This window comes from Callithrix jacchus, chromosome 5 (assembly GCF_049354715.1).
Source record: "Callithrix jacchus isolate 240 chromosome 5, calJac240_pri, whole genome shotgun sequence".
NCBI lineage: Eukaryota > Metazoa > Chordata > Mammalia > Primates > Cebidae > Callithrix > Callithrix jacchus.
Genome location: NC_133506.1, coordinates 42889516 through 42910347, shown reverse-complemented (window position 1 = coordinate 42910347; position 20832 = coordinate 42889516). Strand labels below are relative to the sequence as shown.

Genomic DNA, 20832 nt, shown 5'->3' with positions numbered 1-20832 from the left:
TGAAGGTGGGAGGGAGGAGGCAGGAGGACCGGGGAGGAGGTTCCAGCAAGATCCAGGCAGAGGCAGCGGTGGCTTGGCCCAAGATGGTGACAGGTGGATGATGGGCAGTGGTCAGACCTGGGTGTGTCCTGAGGGTGAAGCTGCTGGGACATGTTATGTGAGGGACGACAGAGGAGCCACAGTCCCCTCTGTGGCATGTAGCCTTGGACCCCTGACATTGGCGGACGTCTAGATCACAGGGTGAAAATCGAGAGTCCAACGTGAGGTGCTGGTTTGACACCAAAGGAATTGATTTGAAGGAAATTACTAAGTATACGATGGTCCAAATGATACATAAAAACAGCCAAACGTGTGTAAGAACCATGCAGACAACTGAAATTTAGTTTTCACAGACTCCACATGTGTGAAGTGGTGTGCTCTGTTTCGGGAAGGGTGGACTTTCCACATGGTTCTGCTTCATTTTTCACCGAACTTTCTGAATTGCTTTGGCAAACAGTTTATTGTCATTGGCTCAGCTCCGGGCTCCGCGCTCCAGCCCATTCTGCTAATAGATGTGTGTCACGCTCAGCCGACTTTGCTGTGCGGCCTGAGCTCCTCCCCAAGCTCATTACTGAAGTCTCGGAGGGGCCTTGCCATTTTCCAAAACGGTGTCACATCTGGTTTCTAACAACCATTTTTATTTCTCCAGAGGCCGGAGTTTTCATCCCCCTCCCTGAAAAAGGACAGCAGGCTATATTTTGAGAACTCACAGTTCCTTTTTTGGTTTTTTTGTATTTTTATTATTTATTTATTTATTTTCAGAGACAGAATCTCTCTCTGTTGCCCAGGCTAGAGTGCACGATCATGGCTCACCACAGCCCCGAACTCCTGGGCTCAAGTGATCCTCCTGCCTCAGCCTCCCAAAGTGCTGGGATTACAGGTGTAAGCCACCGCACCTGGCTCTTTCAGAGTTCTTTATGCACGATCTCATTTGCTGCTGCTCCCATTTTATAGATGAAGTCACTGAGGCTCAGAAAGGAGCACTGTTTTGGCCAAGGAAGTCAGAGTCCTCTGACTCTGGAAACCAGGCTCTTCAAAGCCACAGTGCACCCCTGTCGTTACTGGCACATTTGGACTTTTTACACTGTGCACCTCACACAGTTTCACAACCTCGGCACTGGTGACACTTTGGGGCTGGATCATTCTTTACAGGGAGAGGGGGGCCGTCCCATGCATTGGAAGATGGTCATCCCTGACCTCTGCCCCCTGATGCTTGTAGCATGTTCCCCGACCCCCAGGTCATAGCAGAGAAAAATGTCTCCACACACTGCCCAGTATCTCCTGTGAGGCAAAATCACCCCTGACTCAGTGTATTCTGCACACAGACATGCTTCTGGCTGGCAGCTCTACCTGCTGCACTGACCCGTTTTTCCAGCATGTAGCACTGTCGTCCTACAGTTACTTTAATAGAAATTCCTTTTTTTTTCTTTTCTTTCTTTTTTTTTTTTGTTGTTGTTGTTGAAACAAGGTCTTACTCTGTTGCCCAGGCTGGAGTGCAGTGGCAGGATGGCAGGATCTTGGTTCACTGCAGCCTCTGCCTCCACCTCCTGAGCTCAAGCGATTCTCCCACCCCAGCCTCTTAAGTAGCTGAAACTTCAGGCGTGCACCACCACACCTGGCTAATTTTTTGGTTTTTTGGTAGAGACAGGGCTTCGCCATGTTGCCCAGGCTGGCCTCAAACTCCTGAGCTCAAGCAATCTGCCTGTCTTGGCCTCCCAAAGTGCTGGGATTAGAGGTGTGAGCAATCATGCCCGGCCTAGAATCCCTTTCAGTAAGACATGCAGTGGCCAGCTCTCCAGCACTCCTGCATTCCTGGGCGAGGGGTGTGAGGCTTAACATTAGAGGGCACTGCCCCACCTTGTACGGCCCTTGTACCTCAATCAGGTCCACCGACCAGCCACCCTGTCGGCCGCTGCTCACCGTGTGCACACTCTGGGCCAGATACTGGGCTGGGGCTACAGTGCACAGGCAAGAGTCCTGCCTTATGGACCCCACACCCTAGGTGGGGAGATAAGGATAGACAAGGAAACAAATGCATCTGTAGGATACTTTCAGAGAGTGCAGAGTGCAGTGGAGGAAGTAAAAACCCCAGGGAGTGTAGAGGGACGGGTGGCCAGTGACAGCTTCTCATCTGACCTGAGACGCCAGGGTGAGGAGGAGACAGCCCATGTGAGAGGGAGGAGGCAGGTGCCCCAGGCAGAGGGAAGAGCAGGTGCCAGCACCCTGGCAGGTGGAGAGCCTGGCTCATAGGGAGCTCAAGGCCTGGAGAAGGTAGAGCAGAGTGAGCCCAGCAGCGTGTCCCTAAAGGGAGATAACCTGATGAGTCTTGGGCTCAGAAGGGCCCTCTGGCCATTTGGGGAAGTCTGGGTTTTGGGAAGGCAGTGGAGACAGAAGTCCAGGTGGAAGGTGGCTGTGAGAAGGAAGTAGGTGAAGACGAAGATGCACTTCTGTCTTTTTAGGGATTTTATCACCCTGCGGAAAGCCTCTTACATTTGGATTCCCAAACACCAGGGTGCAGAAGGGCCAGGACGGGAGACCTGAGGGTCCAGGGTGCAGCTTTTGAACAGCTGTCTTACAGGGGTTCTCCTGGTTCTCTGAGCATTCCTTCTGCTTCTGTGTCTCCCCAACCCATAACTCAGAGTCCCAGGGTAGAGTGATTGGCCAGGCGTGTCACATACCTGCCCATTGGGTGAGGAAGGGCACCTTGATTGACAGTGGGGGCTTTGTGTTTGGGAGACACCAATGGTGCTGTGGCTCTTCAGAAGTTATGTGAAAGAAAAAGGAAAAAAAGAAAAAATGGTGTGTGTGTTTATTCATGCATGTGTGTATATGTGTGTGTTGTATACTCATGCATGTGTGTATATTCAAGCATTGTGTGTGTTATATTCATACATGTGTTTATATTCATGCATTTTGTGTATTGTGTATTAATGTGTGTGTATATGTGTGCACGTATTGTATATGCATGTGCGTGTAACTTGTATGTCTATGCACATGTGCATATGTGTGTGATATATTTAAGCATGTGTATATGTATTTCATTGTGTATATGTGTGGTATATTCATGTATGTGTGTATATGTATGTTGTATATTCATGCATGTATATGCATATGTATCTCATTCGTGCATTGTGTATATGTTGTGTATTCATGCGTGTGTGTATATGTGCTTTTATTGTATTTTCATGCATTTTGTATGTTTGTATATGTACATGTATATTCATGCATTGCATCTATGTGAATGTTGTATATGCATGTATATATATGTGTCCCATATATTAATACATGTGCATATATGTTATATATTCACACATGTATGTGTGTTTATATTCATGTGTGTATATATGTGTATGTTGTGTATTTGTGCTTGTGTATATGTATTCATGCATGTGTGTATATGTATGGGTTGTATATTTATGCATGTGTGTAGATGTGTGTGTATACTTGTTCCAAAATAGGACAAATTGCCAAATTAAAGTGAATACATATTTAATCAAATGGTGTAGCATGATTCAGCAAGTCAGCTCTAGAACATTTGGACTCTTGGAGAGTTGTTTGTCAATTACCTTTGATGTAGGATGTGGGTGGAGATGGTGTGGGATGAACATATACTGAAAGTTGCTGATGTCCTTAAAAAAGCCCTATTGATATTTCCACCCAGATGGCCCGTCGTGGGGGAGAGAAAGTCCTCGGAAAGCAGTGCGTGCTTTATGTCCTGTCAGCTGCCTCTTGGGAGGCCCCTAGGACAGGTCAGGTCCTGTTTCACCTTTTGCATGCCTGTCAGCTCATCCGCATGCATAGCAGGGGGTGGTGGCGCACCGTTGTCTCACTCACTGCCAACAAGCACGGGGCAAAGTCCCTTGTCCCACAGCTAGGAGGTGGCAGATCCAGGATTCAAACCCAGACAGTCTGACTGCAGAGACACTTTGGCCACTCTGCCACATTACCACCTGTGTTACTGGGGAAAGTGGGGAACTAATATCGGGAGGAGCAGTGTGTTCCTGTGCCGGCCCAGCATAGCAGGGAGAGGTGGCCAAGGTTCCCAGTGGTTTCCAGTTGCAGGAGCCCTCTGTCTCCCCCATTGCCCTTGGCTATCCCCAGTGATACCTTGCGTGTTCCTGTACCAGGTTTATCACCAGCTAATTTTAGTCCCTGGTTGCCACGAGACACCACTTTCACACACCACAAATGCAATTATCACAAGGCAATTTCAGTTAGATTTGGGGCTGGGAGAGATAACAGAAGGGTCTCCTCCTCCCATCAGGCTCAGAATCATTCCCTAGCAGCACTTAACTCAGACAAATGGAGAAGCAGCTGTGTGAAGCTTCCACCGCAGAGCTGCCTGCAGGGGAAGTGGCCGACCTGCTGGGTCACAAAGCAGGGTGCAGAAAGGATTTGGGGGGACTAGCGATTCCTGCCAAGGGGGCAGAGGGACTCCATTAAGCCAGATGTTAACAGCAAGAAGTTGGCTGTAACAGGGGACCAGCCCATTGGTGGATAATGAAAATATAACCCCTAGTAGGCATTTGCTGTGTGCCAGTTCCAAACAGTATACAGCCATGTGTCACATGATAGGGATACATCCTGAGAAATGTGTCATTAGGTGATTGTGTCATTGTGCGAACATCATGGAGTGCGCTTACACACAGCTAGGTGGCATGGCCCACTACACACCTAGGCTGTATGGTGCAACCCATCATTCCTAGGCTACAGACCTCTACAGCATGTGACTGTACTGAATCCTGTAGGCGATGGTAACATAATGGGAAGTATTTGTGTATCTAAACATATACGTGAATGTATTAATAGAAAGTACAGTAAAAATATGGTATTAGTGGATATGGTGGCTCATGCCTGTAATCCCAGCACTTTGGGAGGCCAAGGCAGAGCCCAGGAGTTCCAAACCAGCCTGGGCAACATAGTGACACCTCGTCTCTACTAAAAATTAAAACATTAGGCTGGGCCCAGTGGCTCACGCCTGTAATCCCAGCACATTGGGAGGCCAAGGTGGGTGGATCACCTGAGGTCAGGAGTTTGAGACCAGCCTGACCAACATGGTAAAACCTTGTCTCTATTAAAAATAAAAAAAATTATCTGGGCATGATGGCAGACACCTGTACTCCCAGCTACTTGGGAGGCTGAGGCAGGAGAATCACTTGAACCTAGGCAGCGGAGGTTGCAGTGAGCCCAGATCATGCCACCGCACTCCAGCCTGGGCGACAGAGTGAGACTGTTTCAAAAAGTCACATTAGCCAGGGGTGGTGATGTGCATCTGTAGCTACTCAGTATGCTGAGTTGGGAGGAGCGCTCGAGCCCAGGAGTTTCAGGTTGCAGTGCGCCATGATCACAGCACTGCACTCCAGCCTGAGCATCAGAGCAAGATCATAGCTCCACAAAAAAAGGTATAATGTTATGGGACCACCATTGTATATAGTCTGTCATTGACCAAAATGTCATCTGTACATACATTCTCATAGCTACCCTCTGAGGTAGATATTGTTATTAATTCCATTTGACAGCTGGGGAAACTAAGGTATTAAGAGGTTAAAAGACTTGCCTAAGGACCCAGGGCTTTCAGTGTTGTAACATATTTCCACAAGCTCCTTTAATGTAAAGGGCTTTCTTTTTTTGTTCAGCATCATTTCCTTAAGAAGATGATCCTTTTCATCACAACTGCTACTTCATTTGTGTCACTTAAGTCTGCCTTCAACTAAGGTCTTCTGGTTGTGTAGAGTCCGTCAAACATTGACACCGTCAGCATTCCCATGCTCAGCTTCCGTTTATTCTGCAAATCCGCTTTACTTTAAAGTTTCCATTTCAGCATCTTCACTTTTCATTTCTTTGCTGGGCTTCATCTCTGTTGGCCAGTTCTTTCCTTCATGATCCACTTTTGTAAACTGCCTTGTAGATGTATTACTGAGAGACAAGGAGGTCACACCACTACACACTTTGCTGTCTGTGCATGACTGAATCATAGATGCATAGCGACCGGACACCTGTAATAGACTGAGAAACCATATGCTGGGCCATTGATCACAGTGTGCATCTGTCATATACAGCGACCTGTGCACTGAAGCGTGAGCAGTGATGTTTGTCCTTTATGCTGTTCCTCACAGTTAATAATATAACAGTGGTAGCTAAGTTTAACCTGTGCTGCGGGGGGACTGGTGTTATTTAACCGAACTGTGAAAGCTAAAGTTCGTGCATGTTGGAACCATGCAGCGCGAGGGCAGCCTGTGATTAGCTGCTCCTCTTGTCATCATTGTCTTCGTCCCTTCCATCCTCATTGTTGTGTCTTTGTTGCTTTTCCTTTGCACCACAGAGCCCTGTGCACCATCCTAGCCAGTTTAGAATCCAAATCCACCTCGGATTGATTGCCATGATTTCTCCCAGGTTACCACCATCCTATTTGAAATTCCAAAGGGATCCTTTGTTGCTCACAGGGAATTTTGCTTTACACCAGGGGTTGGTAGACCCTTTCTGAAAACAGCCACATAGTAAATATTTTGCCTTTCCCTGAACTAACCAGTTTGCCCATGATCACCAGGGGAGTGTGGTACTGATGGGTCAGTCAAGGATTTGCACACATCCCTGGAGTCAGGATTCAAGGTCAGCCCATGTGTACTTAAATAAGGAAGTGTCAGTGCCCAAAGGATAGCAGTCAGAGCCAGGCAGGTGAGGCCTCCACCCAGTGCCTGGCACATAGGAGGCAGTAAGTGCTCTGGCCTTTCGGTAGATGCTAGCCAGCTCATTGTCAATGGCCTTTCCTGGCCTGCCATTAATTCCTCTTAATCTGCCTGCCAAATGTTCCACCCCCATGCCAACCCCCAGCTTGCCCCTCCTCTCGTGCTGTCCCCACCTCCAAAGCTCAGCAAATCCAGCCTTCCCAGACACCAGCCACCTGCCACAATTCAGGCTGTGCTTTTAATCTTGGTTTTAATTCCAGCTCGTTCTCTTGGCTGTGTTTCCTAGCCCAGGAGCCCCAGGGCCCATGCTAATTTGCTTCTCCCACCTCAACTGGTGCTGGAATAACAATTTTTAAAAGGGCCTTTGGGAAATCTAATCAAATGAGAGCAAAATCTAATTTGGCACTAAAAGCCTCTGACAAGTTATTTTCTAGGGCCTGGTGGAGGCTGAATAATACACGCTTTTTGGGTTTTTAAGGGCTGGGGATTGGAGAAAGGAAAGACGTGAAAGGGGAGATTCTAGCAGAGGAAACAGCTTGGGACATGCTGACATCCGTGGCATTGAAAAGAATGGGCAGGAGAAGGACTCCCACACACTCCCTGTGAAGAAATTCTGATCCCAGGAGCCAGGCCAACAAGCTAAACTCTAGCATTCATCAGAAAGACCTTGGCCCAAGCCTGCGAGAACCAGTAGGTTCACCAGGTGGGGACTTGGAAGATGTGGGAGTGTGGCGGGGAACCCAGTTCCCCAGTGGGGAGTTCAGTGCAGCCTTTTTCTCCGGCTTTGGGTTCACTTTTCTGCAAACTGAGTGGGTGAAAATCTGTGTTTCTTTTTTTTTTTTTTTTTTTTTTTTTTAATTTTTTATTGGATTATAGGTTTTGGGGTACATGAGCAGAGCATGCAAGACAGTTGCATAGGTACACACATGGCAGTGTGCTTTGCTTTTCTTCTCCCCTTCACCCACATTTGGCATTTCTCCCCAGGCTATCCCTCCCCACCTCCCCCTCCCACTGGCCCTCCCCTTTTCCCCCTAATAGACCCCAGTGTTTAGTACTCCCCTTTCTGTGTCCATGTGTTCTCATTTTTCATCACCCACCTATGAGTGAGAATATGCGGTGTTTCATTTTCTGTTCTTGTGTCAGTTTGCTGAGGATGATAATAGACTGGATTGGAAAAATGTGGCACATATACACCATGGAATATTATGCAGCAATCAGAAATGATGAGCTCGTGTCAAATCTGTGTTTCTTAAATGACATGTGGTCTGGGCTCCTTTCAGAATGTGTCAAAAGTTGTGGACCTGTTTCCAGGAAAACGCCCACAGAAGGCACAGTCTGGCAGGCAACATTCCAGGAGTGGTCCACACCCTCATTCGTGTTCCCCATCGTGCTTCCTGTCGCCACGCCTCATTACAGTCTCCAGGGCCCTGTGGGATCTGTCCCTTCTTCCCTGTGATATCATTCCCTCCCACCCTCATTGTCCCTCTTGGGTTCCTCGATGCCCCCACACTTGTTCCGGCCTCAGGACTTTGCACCTGGCCGTTCCCTCTGCCTGGAGCAGTTTTCCTCACATCCCCACTGCCTCCTCCTCATCAGCCCAGCCGGGCCTCTCACAGCAGCGAGTGCGGCCACTCCGCCCTGTCATTCTCCTTTATTCTTTTCATCACATTCGTCACCATTTCGCACTAGAACATCAGCTGCCTGAGGGCAGAAGAGACTCTGGTGGTCTTGTTACTTCTGTGATTACAGTGCTGGGACAGCTCCCTGCATGCCGTAAGTGTTTAATAAATACTGTCAAATGGATATAGGCATGCATCCCTTCCCTAGGGCAGCGGGACCCCAAGTTCAGCAAGTTCAAGTGCCACCCTCATGATGTTTACCACGCCCAGGTGCACTGATCCTATTATTATTTTGCCCCAAATGGTTTCACTCTTTGGACTTCATTGTTTGGAAAGGAATCTTTGTCATCACTGCCAATATTGTTTGCCATGAGTAGCAAGTGTTGGGGCTCTGTAGGGGGTATAAGCAAAACGCAGGTAATATAAGCGAGATCTGGTAGAAAGAAAGTGATTTTTTATTCCAAAGCTAGCTTAGGAGAAGTACAGTCTTCCTGCCTTAAGGGTACTGCTTTGCTTTTGGAGCAGAAAGGAGGTGCTTTTGCTTGTTGGTTGGTTGGTTGTTTGTTTTGAGACAGAGTCTTGCTCTTGTTGCCCAGGCTGGCATGCAGCGGCCCGATCTCGGCTTACCGAAATCTCCATCTCCCAGGTTCAAGCAATTCTCTGGCCTCAGCCTCCCGAGTAGCTGGGATTACAGGCATGCACCACCACATACGGCTAATTTTATATTTTTAGTGGAGACGGGGTTTCTTCATGTTGGTCAGTCTGGTCTCGAACTCCCAACCTCAGGTGATCCACCCGCCTCAGCCTCACAAAGTGCTAGGATTAGGAGGTGCTTTTAAAAGGGGGGCCTGGCATGAATGAATGGCACACGGGGGAGGAAGTGAGTGGCGGGGGGTCCGAATATCTCACTTGAGTATGTCATCTACTGGGAAGTCAGCTGGCGGCCACTGGTGCCTTTATGAGTGGAACTAGGTTGTAAGGGTGGCCAGAAACTCTCCACCTGGGAGGGGTTTTGCAGCTGGCATACTTTGGGCTGTAGATGGACCATTGTCTCTCCAGGCAACCTCCCGGTGAGTGAGAGTTCTGCTCCAGAGCCTCTAAGTGCATGGCTAGATGAACTTGCCCTGTAGAGAGTGTCTGGTGTTGGGGAGGTACAGGTTATAATTGCATTTCTAAAGGGCTAAGTGGGAAGTGAGGCACAGGGGAAATGGAGAAAAGAGAAGAGTAAAAAATAATAAAACTCAGCCAGGTGTGGTGGCTCACACCTGTAATCTCAGCACTTTGGGAAGCCGAGGCAGGTGGATCACCTGAGGTCAGGAGTTAAAGACCAGCCTGGCCCATATGGCAAAACCCTGTCTCTATTAAAAGTGCAAAAATTAGCTTGTCGTGGTGGCAGGCACCTGTAAACCCAGCTACTTGGGAGGCTGAGGCAGGAGAATCCCTTGAACCCGGGAGGCGGAGGTTGCAGTGAGCCAAGATAGCACCATTGCCCTCCAGCCTGGGCGATAAGAACCAGACTCCATCTCAAAAAATAATAATAACGAAACTCATCTTTTTCTTAGAAAAATGGTAATACTGATTTATGAGGGGGCTTTATTAAAATTTACCCTCTTCCTTGTTGAGGTCCTGAGCCAATTAAAAAATCAAACCCAAGAGTCAGCAGATGAAAGTCAGTGCAGTGGTCTGATGAATCTGGTGAAGGCTGGGTTTGAGGGCATGGCTTCCTTCTGAGGGCATTTGGGCTTCCTGACCAAACTCCAGAGTGTGGCAGACTCACCACTGACACAGGTCCACACCTCTCCTCCCCACGAAGACAGGACAAGCGTCCTGAAAACTAGCCCTCCCTGGGGGCAGCTGACTCTCCAGAGGAAAAGCAAGGGAAGGATTGGGCTGTGCATGCCCAGTTTGGCCCTCCAAATCCACTAGACACATGCTGGGGGTCAGCAAACCACAGCCCATGGACCTCATCCGGCCTTCCATTTGTTTTTGTAAATAAAGTTTTATCAGAACAGAGTCCCACCCACATGTTTATGTCTTGTCTGTGACTCTTTTTTCTTTTTAACAATAGCAGGGTTTTGTTGCCACAGAGACCCTCTGACCCACAAATCTTAAAATATTTACTATCTGGGCTTTTACAGGAAAGGTTTGGTGACCTCTGCTGTATATTGTTTGTCCCCTCAGAGGAGGTACAGGACAGCATGGAGAGAGGCCAGGAGTGTTGCCGAAGTAGAGCCATCAGCATGGAGGGCAGCGTCAGAGGTGGGGGACGAGGTCACTGGGTTTAGGAAATCTTGTTTCCTGAGCTGCACTTGGTCTCCAGGGATCTTCTCACAATATGGCTGTAAAGACCTGAGGGTGAGATACTGGAAGGTGGGACCATGGGCAGGTTTATTTAAATAAGATAGGGTTTCTCAGCAGAGCCCGGTGGCTCACACCTGTAATCCCAGAACTTTGGAAGGCTGAGGCAGGTGGATCACTTGAGGTCCAGAGTTTGAGACCAGCCTGGCCAATATGGTGAAACCTCATCTCTACTAAAAATACAAAAATTAGCCTGGCATCGTGGTGCACACCTGTAATCCCAGCTACTCGGGCGGCTGAGATAGGAGAGTCGCTTGGACTCAGGAGGCGAAGGTTCCAGTGAGACGAGATCACCCTATTGCCCTCCGGCCAGGGCGACAGAGGAAGACCCTCTCTCAAAAAGAAAGTGGGGAGGAGGATTTCCAGGAGTAGGCACTGCTAACATTTTGTCCTGGGTCAGTCTTGGTTGTGTGGGGCTGTCATCTGCGTCAGAGAATATTGAGCAGCATCCCTGGCCTCCACCCTCCTGATACCAACAGCACACCAAGTTCTGATGAAATCAAAAATGTCTCCAGACGTTGCTATGTGTCTCCTGGGGACAGAGATGAACCCGCTTCCAGCCAAGAGCCACTGCTTTGAGGAGCTGGATGCATCGAGGCCTCTCCAACATGCCAGGTGCCATGCTGTTGAGAGAAAGAGAAGCGCAGGCCTTGAGCTTGCCCAGGACTTCCATGCTGCCTCCCACTCAGTTACTCCCTGACACCCAGCCAGGGACGCCCCGTCGCTGTTTAATTAGGCACCCACCACCTAATTACATTTCACTCTGTGAAAACTGGATGTGACTCAGACTCAGAGACGGTGCAGCTGGTTCCCCGCCTCCTCCTCTGTAGAACGCCAGGTTCTTCCGGTTTATTTTTGTTCCATCCTTCCACACAAAGGGAGGTTCCACCCGGACCTTACCTCCGAGGCTGCTGGGGGATCTTCCCTTCCTATCTCACCTCCCCTGTGTACCCAGAGCCTTCTGTCTCTGGAGCAGCCACCTCCAACCTTGCATGGTGGGCACGTCATTTCATGAGATGCTTCCCCTTGCCATGTACTTTGGGGGTTCCAGAATCCAGCTGCTTGGGTTCCTAAGGGGTCTTCCCACTCCTGGAAAGTGTCAGCCACCTGCCAGGTCACCAGGAAAACCCCTGCAGAGGGAGCCAGCCCTATCGAAGCTCTTCCAGGCCAGGTAGCTCTCCCCTTTCTCTGAGAACACAAGTGGAGGGGTTGTCCTCTCCTCTGGGGGTGCCAGAGCCCCGTCCCACCCAGTCTTCTCTTTCCTCTGGGCGTTCACCTCCCCTGCCTTTCTCTTCCCCTCCTGGGTTCTCGGCCGAGCACTCACGTACACAGGACCCAGCACCCAGCTGTCTGTTAGCAACATCTCCTTACATCCCTACAACCACCTTGAATGCCTGTATTCTGGGCTGTCAACAATACTCATCAGGAATCTCAGTGCCACAGTATCCTCATCTAGAAAGAGAGGACTAGAATACGATTGCTGTCTCTAGACTCAAATTTTCCCAGTTCTTAAATACGACTTATTATGATTTTTTTAAAACAGAGTCTGTCGCCTAGGCTGGAATGCAGTGGCGCGATCTCGGCTCACTGTAACCTCTGCCTCCTAGGTTCAAGCAATTCTCCTGCCTCAGCCTCCTGAGTAGCTGGGACTACAGGCACGTGCCACCATGCCCAGCTAATTTTTGTATTTTTAATAGAGATGAGGTTTCACCATGTTGGTCAGGATGGTCTCGATCTCTTGACCTTGTGATCCACCCACCTCGGCCTCCCAAAGTGCTGGGACTGCAGGCGTAAGCCACTGTGCCCACCCTATAGATTATTAAAAAGTACACATGCAAGCCAGGTGCCGTGGCTCATGCCTATAATCTCAGCACTTTGGGAGACTGAGGCAGGCTAATCACTTGAGGTCAGGAGTTCAAGAACAGCCTGTGCAACATGGTGAAACTCCTTCTCTACAAAAATAAACCAGGCATGGTGGCATGCGCATATAATCCTAGCTACTTGGGAGGCTGAGGTGGGGTGATCGCTTGAGCCTGGGAGGTTGAGGCTGCAGTGAGTCTGAGTCATGATCGTGCCACTACACTCCAGCCTGAGTGGCAGAGTGAGACTTGTTTCAAAGAAAAAAAATGAACATGCAAAATAAAAACAGAAGAGGATCATGAAGAGGTCTTGCCTGTTCCCTCATCACAGAATTTATAGGCACATCGCCTTCCTGATGAATTAGGGTGATTTTATTTTATTTTATTTTATTTTTTTTTTTTGAGACAATGTTTCACTCTCGTTACCCAGGCTGGAGTGCAATGGCACGATCACGGCTCACCACAACCTCTGCCTCCTGGGTTCAGGCAATTCTCCTGCCTCAGCCTCCTGAGCAGCTGGGATTATAGGCACACGCCACCATGCCCAGCTAATTTTCTGTATTTTTAGTAGAGACGGGGTTTCACCATGTTGACCAGGATGGTCCCGATCTCTTGACCTCGTGATCCACCCGCCTCAGCCTCCCAAAGTGCTGGGATTACAGGCGTGAGCCATCGCACCCGGCCATAGCGTGATTTTCTTTAAGCTTTGTCATTGATGTAAAGCGTGCATGTGGAAAAGTGCACGGCTCCCAGATGACCAGGTCAGTGAGGTGTCACCAACTGAACCACCAGCAAGAAACAGAAGACGACCATCGCCCGAAAAACCCCCTTTCTCCCACCCACCCTCCCCCCGTCTCCAGGACACCCACTGTTTCTATTCTAACACCATAGATTTGTTTGGCCTGTTCTTGGATTTCACATATATGAGATCACACAGCATGTATTCTTTTGTTTCTGGTTTATTTCTCTTCACATTCTTAGGTTGTCAAGATGCATCCATGTTCTTGAATGTAGTGCTAGGTCTTTCATTCAAGTTTCAGTGTAGTCTTCCATTCTGTAAATATGCAACAATTTCTTTACCCATCCTTTTGTTGATAAACGTTTCATTTGTTTCTACTTATTTACTATTATAAATGTGCTGCCATGAGCACTTCTTACACCTGACTTTATGTGAATGTGTGAATACTTTTCTGTTGGGTAAATAACCCAACAGTTATTAAACAGATTTAAATTGCTGGACAGAAGTTATCGATGAGTGCGGTGGCTCACGCCTGTAATCCCAGCACTTTGAGAGGCCGAGGCGGGTGGATCACGAGGTCAAGAGATCAATACAAAAAAATTAGCTGGACACGGTGGCACGTGCCTGTAATCCCAGCTACTCAGGAGGCTGAGGCAGGAGAATTGCCTGAACCCAGGAGGTGGAGTTTGTGGTGAGCCAAGATCGCGCCATTGCACTCCAGCCTGGGTAACCAGCGAAACTCCGCCTCAAAAAAAAAAAAAAAAAAAAAGTAGCAGACACAGCCAAAGAGGTTCCCCCGGTGGAGGGACCAGTCAGCTCGAGTTGTCCCACGTTCCCACCAGACTCCAGCCTGGGCGACACAGCAAGACCCCGTCTGCAATAAAACTTTTAAAGAGACACGCTATATTACAGATGCTTTTAATGTTTTGATAACCATATTTCCAAACCACTGATTTTCTCTGTAATCCTGTATCTTGTATTCAATGCATGTAAGAGCGCTGGAGAAGGGATCCATTGTCTCTGCGTTCCACAGGTCTCCATGGCAGAGCAGGTGTGCATGTGCGGACCTCGGGCACGTAGTGGTTTAATACAAAGTGTTGCCTATTTTTTTTATGTTAGCCATTCCAGTTTGCTGTGTAGTAGACAGAATCCAAGGCATCCATGAACTTCAATGGGAAAAAAATTGCAGATTCGTTTTCACTGACCTACAGCGGAAATTTAGCATTTGCTTTCAATATGAACATAGGCCATAAACCACAATATGTTGGCAGAATCTGTAGCTTTGTCATCTGTAGAAATCATCAGTATTTTAATGTCCCATTGTAGCTGTTGCAGATATGGCAAAATCAAATATTTTCATGCATAACTATTTTGAGATGATCATTCTCTGCAAGGTGTTAAAAGACACGCTAGGCCAGGTGCGATGACTCACGCCTGTAATCCCAGCATTTTGGGAGGCCAGGGCAGCTGGATCACTTGAGGTCAGGAGTTCCAGACCAGCCTGGTCAACATGGTGAAACCCCATCTCTACTAAAAATACAAAAAAAAAATTAGCTGGGCTTTGTGGTGGTAGATGCCTGTAATCCTAAACTCAGGAGGCTGGGACAGGAGAATTGCTTGAACCCAGAAGGCAGAGGTTGCAGTGAGCCGAGGTCATGCCATGGCACTCCAGCCTGGGCAACAGAGCAAGACTCTGCCTCAAATAAAGATGAAAATAGAAGACACCCTGTATCACAAATGCTTCTAATATTTTGATAACCATATTTCCAAACAACTGACTTTCTCTGTAATCCTGTATCTTGTATTCAGTGCATGTATCCATTGGCTTTCCCAGAGGGCTCCATGGCAGAGCAGGTGTGCGTGTTCAGGCCTCAGGCACACAGTGGTTTAATAAACATCATCAGGCACATTCTCACGTGGCCTCCTGATCCCTCTCCCTCCGCAGCTTTCTTCGGGAAGTATCTTAATGAATACAACGGCTCCTATGTGCCGCCTGGCTGGAAGGAGTGGGTCGGACTCCTTAAAAACTCCCGCTTTTATAACTACACGCTCTGTCGGAACGGGGTGAAAGAGAAGCACGGCTCTGACTACTCCAAGGTAAGCCTCGACCTCTCCGGGCCTGGGCGAAGCTGCGCGGCCCAGCAGCTAGGGTCCCAGCCCAGGAGCCAGACTGCTTGTGTTCGGAGTGTGACTTCGACACTTAAATGTGTCACCTTAAGCATTTTACATACGTCTTCTTCTCGAGTTTTTTCATCTCTCAGCCAGGCACAGTGGGTCATGCCTGTAATCCCAGCACTTTGGGAGGCTGAGGCAGGCGAATCACTTGAGCCCAGGAGTTCAAGACCAGCCTGGGCGACATGGCGAGACCCTGACTCTACAAAAAAATTACAAAACTTAGCCAGGTATGGTGGTACATGCCTATGGTCCCAGCTACTGGAAAGGCTGAGAAGAGAGGATTGCTTTAGCCTGGGAGTCTGAGGCTGCAGTGAGCCAAGATCTTGCCACTGCTCTTCAGCCTGGATGACAGAGCAAGACTCTCTTTAAAAAAGAAAAGAAAAATGTATTCATTTCTCAAAGAGTAGTCTCTGTTTCCCAGAATTTGGTTTTTTAACATTTTGCTAAGGCAGAATATTCTTACAGAAAATATATATACAGAGTGTACCGTTCAAAGGCTTGTCACAAACTCAACAGACGTGTAATGAGCACCCAGCTAGGCCAAGAAGAGAATGTCACCACCACCCCCAGCAGTCCCCTCATGGAATTCCCCCGACTCGACACCCTTCCCACGAGGATAGCAATGATTCAGACTCCCAGCGTTATAGATTCACTCTGCATCTGGCTTCTCTTGCTCAGGATTACGTTGACCTCATTCTCGCTGCACAGAACTCCATCGTGTGCTTACACCACAACTTGTTTATTTCTTCTACTTTTATTGGGCATTTATGTATATCTAGTTTGGGGTTATTACAAATGGTGCTGCTGAGCAGAGTCTAGAACCTGGCTCCTGGAGAGCCTACAGGCTCATTTCTGTTACATATTTTCCCCACAGCAGCATTGCTGAGCACAGGGCGTGTACATGTTTAGAGTCAGTGGGTGCTGTCTGAGCATTTGCAGAAATGCTTGATCCTCAGTCATAGTTTTTTCTATTTTTAATTTAAGATTGACATGAGGTAACATACACAGATCTTAAGTGGATGGCTTGATGAATTTCCACATACGTGTGCATCTGTTTCACCACAGCTTAGATCAAGACATAGAGCATTTCCAGAAGACTCCCTGGGACCCCTCTCCAGTCATAACCCCCACCCTGGGGATGACATCTAGGTCAGGAGTTCCAGATCAGCCTGGCCAACATGGTGAAACCCCATCTCCACTAACAATATAAAAGTAATCTGGGTGTGGTGGCAGACACCTGTAATCCCAGCTACTCAGGAGGCTGAGGCAGGAGAATCACCCAAACCAAAGGAAGCGGAGGTTACAGTGAGCCGAGATCAAGCTGTTGCACTCCAGCCTGGGAGACAGAGCAAGACTCCATCTCAAAAACAAAAAAAATGCCAGTTTATACTCCCAGCCAGAAATGGGAGGCGCTGTGCCTCCCTTATCAACACTTGGTGTCTTTTTTAACAGGGCTGCTTTGCTGGGCAGGTAATGGTATTTGGTTATGGTTTTACCACAAAAGATTTTGAGGGTCACATGAGTTAATACGTGTAGGACATTAGCGGAGTCCCCTTGCACGTAATAAATCCTCAGTATGTAATAGCTTAGATCAGAGCAACGAACGTTTCTGTAAAGGGCCAGACACTAAATACTTCAGGCTTCACAAGGCATGCAGTCCGCGTTAACACGGCTGAAGTCTGCCGTTGTAGTATGAAAGCAGCCGCAGATACTGTACAAACAAACACGGCTGTGCTGCGAGGAAGCTGCATTTACCAAAACAGGCAGCGGGCCTGCTTGGTTGGAGTTTGCTGACCCCTGGCTTAGATGATGAGGAGGAGGAGGAGGAGAGGCTGACAGTGATGTTTCATTTATTACCATTTTAAAAGAAATAAGGAAATGAACAAATCTTCCTGCCCCATCTAAATCGTCAGAGTCAGCTCTGACATCCCCCCACAGCTGATACATTCTTTCCCCAGACCGTCTGCCAAATCCATCCCTCTTTCTCTTTTCCCATCCCCACTGCCATTAGCCCTGGGCCCGGCTTGCTGTGACTTCCGAGGTTAAAGTCAATAGAGAACAGGTGATCACTGCAAGAGGGTAGCATGCCAGGAGGGAGTAAACGATAGGGAGTAGTGGGGACTGTGGAGAAGGTATCTGTCCAAAAGGGGCCGATCGGGCCCAGGTAGAACTGTGGGCCCAGATGGCCAGCTTTCCTGATTTTTCAGCAGAAGCCACAAATTTGTCTTTTTTGCCTATAAAATATCCTGGTTTGTATCTATTGGCACCTAACTCAGGCTCTTCTGGAAGCCTGCATGAATCGGGCAGGCCTGACCACAGTGCTGCGGCCCTTGCAGCTCATCACGTCGTTCTTCCTGCACCCTCCAGGGACGGTACAGTGAGCTTCACCTCTGGGGTCAGTGAGATCACGTTCAGAGCCCCAGCCTTGACTCATGTTATGTGACCTTTGACAGGCTGCTTATTCCTAAGAGCCTCCACTCCCAAATCTGGAAAACAAACTTACCCTCTCATACTTAATCGTATGCATTTATTGAGCACCTACTGTGTGCCAGGCACCGTGCTGGGAGTCAAACATGTAGTACTTCCGCTATTTACAACAGTCATGTGCGAGGAGTGGACTAGTCAAACTTGATTTCATTATTCATTCACCACCCCCAACAAATATTCATTGAGAGCCTGCCATGTGCCAGGCACCATGCCAGGTGCTGGCTATTCCCGGGTGCATGAAAACAGACCCAGTCACCATCCTCCTGGAGCTCACAGTCTGGCATGTGAAGATGTGCTATAAACTACTGAGTGATGTGCACACAGCATTAATGCGCACACACAGACACATCACACCTCTCTATTTTGTCATCCCCACTATGAGCCATTTCAGCCTCCAAGCTTGCTAGTTATTACAGTCAGCTCAGTTTTGTTGTTGTTGTTGTTGATTTGCTTGTTTGAGATGGAGTCTTGCTCTGTCGCCCAGGCTGGAGTACAATGGCGTGATCTTGGCTCACTGCAACCTCTGCCTCCCAAGTTCAAGCAGTTCTTGTGCCTCAGCCTCCCGAGTAGCTGGGATTACAGGCGAGCACCACCACACCTGGCTAATTTTTGTATCTTTAGTAGAGACAGGTTTTCACTGTGTTGGCCAGGCTGGTCTCGAACTCCTGACTTCAGGTGATCCACCCGCCTTGGCCTCTAAAAGTGCTGAGATTACAGGTGTAAGCCACCCCACCTGGCCTTCAGTTTTTTTTTCTTTTTCAACTTTTCTTGGGCACATGGGCAGCTTGTCAGAAAGGGGAAGTGCATGCTGCTGGGGTTTGGAGTACAATTGAACCCACTTTCCAAGTGGTGAGCACAATACCCAGCAGGTGGTTTTTCAGCCCTTGCCCCTCATCCTCCCTCTTTGCCCTGTTTCCTGGCACGTAAAGATGTGATATAAACTTTTTTTATTTTTTTGAGATAGAGTTTCGCTCTGTTGCCCAGGCTGGAGTGCAGTGGTGGGATCTCGGCTCACTGCAACCTCCACCTCCTGGGTTAAAGCAATTCCCTGCCTCAGCCTAGACAGCATAGAATGACTGTCCTTCTGCCCCATTTCCTTCCCCCTCTTGTATCTGTCTGTTGTTCCCCTCTTTATGTCCATGAGTGCCCAATGTTTAGCTCCCACTTATAAATGAGAACACGTGCCTTTCTGTATTCACGTTACTTTGCTTAGGATAATGGCCTCCAGCTTCATCCATGTTACTCTGCAAAGGACATGACTTCATTCTCTTTGAAGGCTGTGTAGTACTCCATGGTGTATATGTATCACATTTTTTTTACACAGTCTACCACTGATGGGCATCTGGGTTGGTTCCGTGTCTTTGCTATTGCAAGCGCAGGTGTCTTTTTGGTAGAACAATTTACTTTCCTTTGGGTATATCCCGGTAATGAGATTGCGGGATTGAATGGAAGTTCAACTCTTAGTTCTTTGCATCTCACGATCTTTTAGTAGTGCTTTCCTGCCCTGAATTTATCAAGTCTTATCCATCTTCTCTTCCATGAGTCTTCCCAGATTGCCCTAAACTATAGGGTAAATTTTTTTAATCAGACTGGGCTCTCGCAAGTTGTTTATGAACAGAAATTGAACTCCAAATGGCTTAATCAAAGAGGAAATATATTCAATTGTTTAACTGAAAACCAGCTGTAGTAGTGTCAGGTATGGGTGGATCCAGGAGTTCAAATGAACCCCCAAGGAGTTGGTTTCTCTCGACTGTCAGCTCTGTTTTCTTCTGCTCAGCTCTATTCACAGAAGCTCTCTCTCCTCCTGGTAGCAGTGCGACCTTCCTTACATCCTCCCAGCTTCCTGTCCAGCTGCAAGCTGGCGAGTCTCTTTCCCAGGATTCTGAGTGAGTCTTGGTCCATCTCATTGGCTCTGGATCAGTCTCATGTCTGTCCCTGAGCCAATCAGTGTGGCCGGGAGGATGCCTGGTTCCCTGGACTATTAGTCATATGCTCTGCTCCTGAGCTAGACATGGGCATAGCAGGAGCTCTACCCTGGAACACTGGCTGAGAATAGAGCCCCAAATAAGAATGGAGTTTCCACCAGAAGGCTGAGTAAGTGTTCAGCCGCCAAAAAACACTCTGTCCTGCTTCTGTTCTGGAAACCCCAGCACACATGGAGATCCCTCTGCCTCTGACAGGTCATCCTGGGCTTCCTATAAGTCTGATGGGTCCAGGCCTAAGTGGCAGAAGGCCCCACCTGCACTCTGCACATAGTAGGCCTCCAGCCTCCCAGGCGAGTTAACTCCAAAGTTCTGATGAGGCGGTCTAGCAGCCCTGCTGGACTCCCTGGAATATACACTACAGTCCCAGCGCTCAGCACACTGTTTCCCTCCTCCCAGCCTCAATGCAGGTGGATTCTCTAAATATCCTGAAAAATACATTCCCTCCTTTTTAAAATTCTTCACCACATCCATGCCTCGTCTCAGAGAAGCCCAATAATCAAATTATCCAGGGGTACTCAGGGCTCTTCTGGGACTAATCATGGGGACATAGAATGTCTGTCCTTTTGCCCTGTTTCCTGCCCACAAACATCTCTCCCTTGAATAAGAACATCCCCATGAGGGGTGTGAGGATTCCTGGGCCCCCAGTTACCAGGGCCTGGGAACAGAGCTGCTCTAACAGGAATGTGGGCAGTGGGCGGGGTGGTGAAGTCAGAACTGGCTCAGGTCCAGGGTTTGAATCCTGAGGGTAGCCATGGGCAGCAGTAGGCCAAGAGTCAAGGGAACAGGAGTGAGCCTGGGGTTTCCAGCCGAGGCAGAGCTCAGGAGCCCTGGGCCCCAGACTCGTGCAGTAAGATGCCTCTGACAAGGCACTGCTGGCCTCAGAGG

The 20832-nt window shown here is 48.5% G+C and overlaps 1 protein-coding gene across 16 annotated transcripts in view; it reads left to right on the top strand.

The window, feature by feature from the left end:
• SULF2 (sulfatase 2) overlaps positions 1-20832 on the top strand; it is a 125389-nt gene that overhangs the window by 65980 nt on the left and 38577 nt on the right. For all 16 annotated transcript variants that reach the window (XM_008996099.4, XM_035298850.3, XM_054255438.2 and 13 more), the window contains exon 4: positions 15246-15397. In XM_008996099.4, the coding sequence (XP_008994347.4) occupies positions 15246-15397 (152 nt within the window). The remainder of the gene's footprint in view (positions 1-15245; positions 15398-20832) is intronic.